This window comes from Terrapene carolina, unplaced genomic scaffold (genome assembly GCF_002925995.2).
Source record: "Terrapene carolina triunguis isolate 2854851 unplaced genomic scaffold, T_m_triunguis-2.0 Scaffold17104, whole genome shotgun sequence".
Lineage (NCBI taxonomy): Eukaryota > Metazoa > Chordata > Testudines > Emydidae > Terrapene > Terrapene triunguis.
The window spans coordinates 642-2313 of NW_020681455.1; the positions used below are offsets into that span (position 1 = coordinate 642).

Consider the following 1672-nt stretch of genomic DNA (forward strand, 5'->3'; position numbering starts at 1 on the left):
GAGGGTGGCAGACCCAGCAAAGCAGTAGAAAAGCTGATGGGAATCATGCCCCTTGGCAGGGCTGCAGGCCCAGGAGGTCGAGCTGCAGTGGGGAAGCACAGGGCTCCGGCAGGGAGGCTGCTGGTCAGATCACGGGGATCACCAGGTTTGGGTTGGGGAGCGTGGGCAGCACCTGCCCGTGCTGGGCCCGGCTCTTGCCAGGGCTGCCAGGCCAGGCCTTTGGGGAGCCCCCCCAGTGCTGTGATTCAGGAAAGGCTGAGACGCCCCCAGGAGGGCGAGGGGGCAGGGGAGGGGCTCAGCCTCTGCCTCCTAACAGCAGATCTCCGCAGCGCCTGTTGCTCGCACTTCCGCTGGTGCTGCACGCCCCCGTCACAGAACCTGCGCCCCCTCTAGGGGGCCAACTTTCTCCCCCGCCCACTGCTCCGCCTCTTCCCTGAGGCCCCGCCCCTTGCTCCACCTCTTTCTCTTGAGGCCCCCGCTCCTCTTTCTCCCCCCCACTGTGGCTCGCTGCTCTCTCCACCACCCTCCCCCTGCCAGCTGAGCATGGCGCGAGGGGTGGAGGGGTGATTGGGGCAGGGTGGGGGAGGGAGAGCCGGGCTCCGGGATTGGGGGGGTGAGGGGGGCAGGACGGGGGAGCCGCTGGTACCCCTCTCCACCGGAGCCATTCCTGAGTGCTCCGCTGCTCCTCCAGGCTCCAGCAGCTGATGTTGCTCTTCCCACCCCCCAGTGGCGGAGGCTGGTTACTGCAGGTAACCGGACTTTTAGTGTCCGGTCAGCACTGCTGACTGGACACTGGCAGGTTCCCTTTTCGAGCAGACTTTCTGGTCAGAAACCAGACACCCGGCAACCCGCGCCCCCTCGCTCTCGCCCCGGCAGGCCAAGTTTGAGCTGATCACCTCGGAGGCCTCCTACATCCACAGCCTCTCCATCGCGGTGGAGCACTTCATGAACTCGCGGGAGCTGAACGAGTGCCTGGGAGCCCAGGAGAAGCAGTGGCTCTTCTCCAAGCTGCCCGAAGTGAAGGACGTCAGCGAAAGGTCAGCTCGTCCCAGGGGACGGGGCCTTTTGACCTGCAAGGTGCTGCTGGGGAGGAGGGGGGGTGAGACAGGAGCGAGCTGAGGGGCCATTTCAGGTGACCTGGGAACCTGGCTCAGGCGCTTCCCCCTGCAGCTCTGCCCAGCGCCCTGGTCCAGGTGGGCCCAGGTTCTGGAGATGCTGCTGCTCAGTGCACCATGGGGTTGTGGTGCAGACTTGTGTTGCTCTTGGGTGTTCTCTTGTGGGTCTAACACCTTAATCCAGGGCTGGGGGGAGCTGAAGACCCTTCTCCAGACAGGAGGGAGACCATTCCCAGCGGTGCCTCGAGCGTCCCCGGGCATGACCAGGGCAGCGGCATAGTGCCCCCGCCCAGCGCTGGGAAAGGCCGGTGGTTTCCTCGGGGCCGGCTGGGCCGGGGTTCGCCTGCCCGCTAAGGCCCTGTCTCGCCCCCTGGCTCCCCGGCAGGTTCCTGCTGGAGCTGGAGGAGCGGCTGGAGGAGAACATCCTGCGCTTCGACATCTGCGACATTGTGCTGCGCCACTGCCCGGCCTTCCGCCGGGTCTACCTGCCCTACGTCACCAACCAGGCCTACCAGGAGCAGACCTACCAGCGCCTCCTGTGCGTGAGTCCCCCCCCC

At 66.3% G+C, this 1672-nt stretch overlaps 1 protein-coding gene across 1 annotated transcript in view; it reads left to right on the plus strand.

Annotated features, from left to right (window-relative positions):
- Positions 1 to 1657, plus strand: part of LOC112123089 (rho guanine nucleotide exchange factor 19-like) — a gene marked incomplete at its 3' end in the record, with an annotated part of 2263 nt that extends 606 nt beyond the window's left edge. Inside the window, exons 2-3 of the mRNA XM_026661779.2 lie at positions 877 to 1037; positions 1501 to 1657. Of these exons, the coding sequence (XP_026517564.1) occupies positions 946 to 1037; positions 1501 to 1657 (249 nt within the window). The remainder of the gene's footprint in view (positions 1 to 876; positions 1038 to 1500) is intronic.
- Positions 1658 to 1672: the final 15 nt, after the last annotated feature.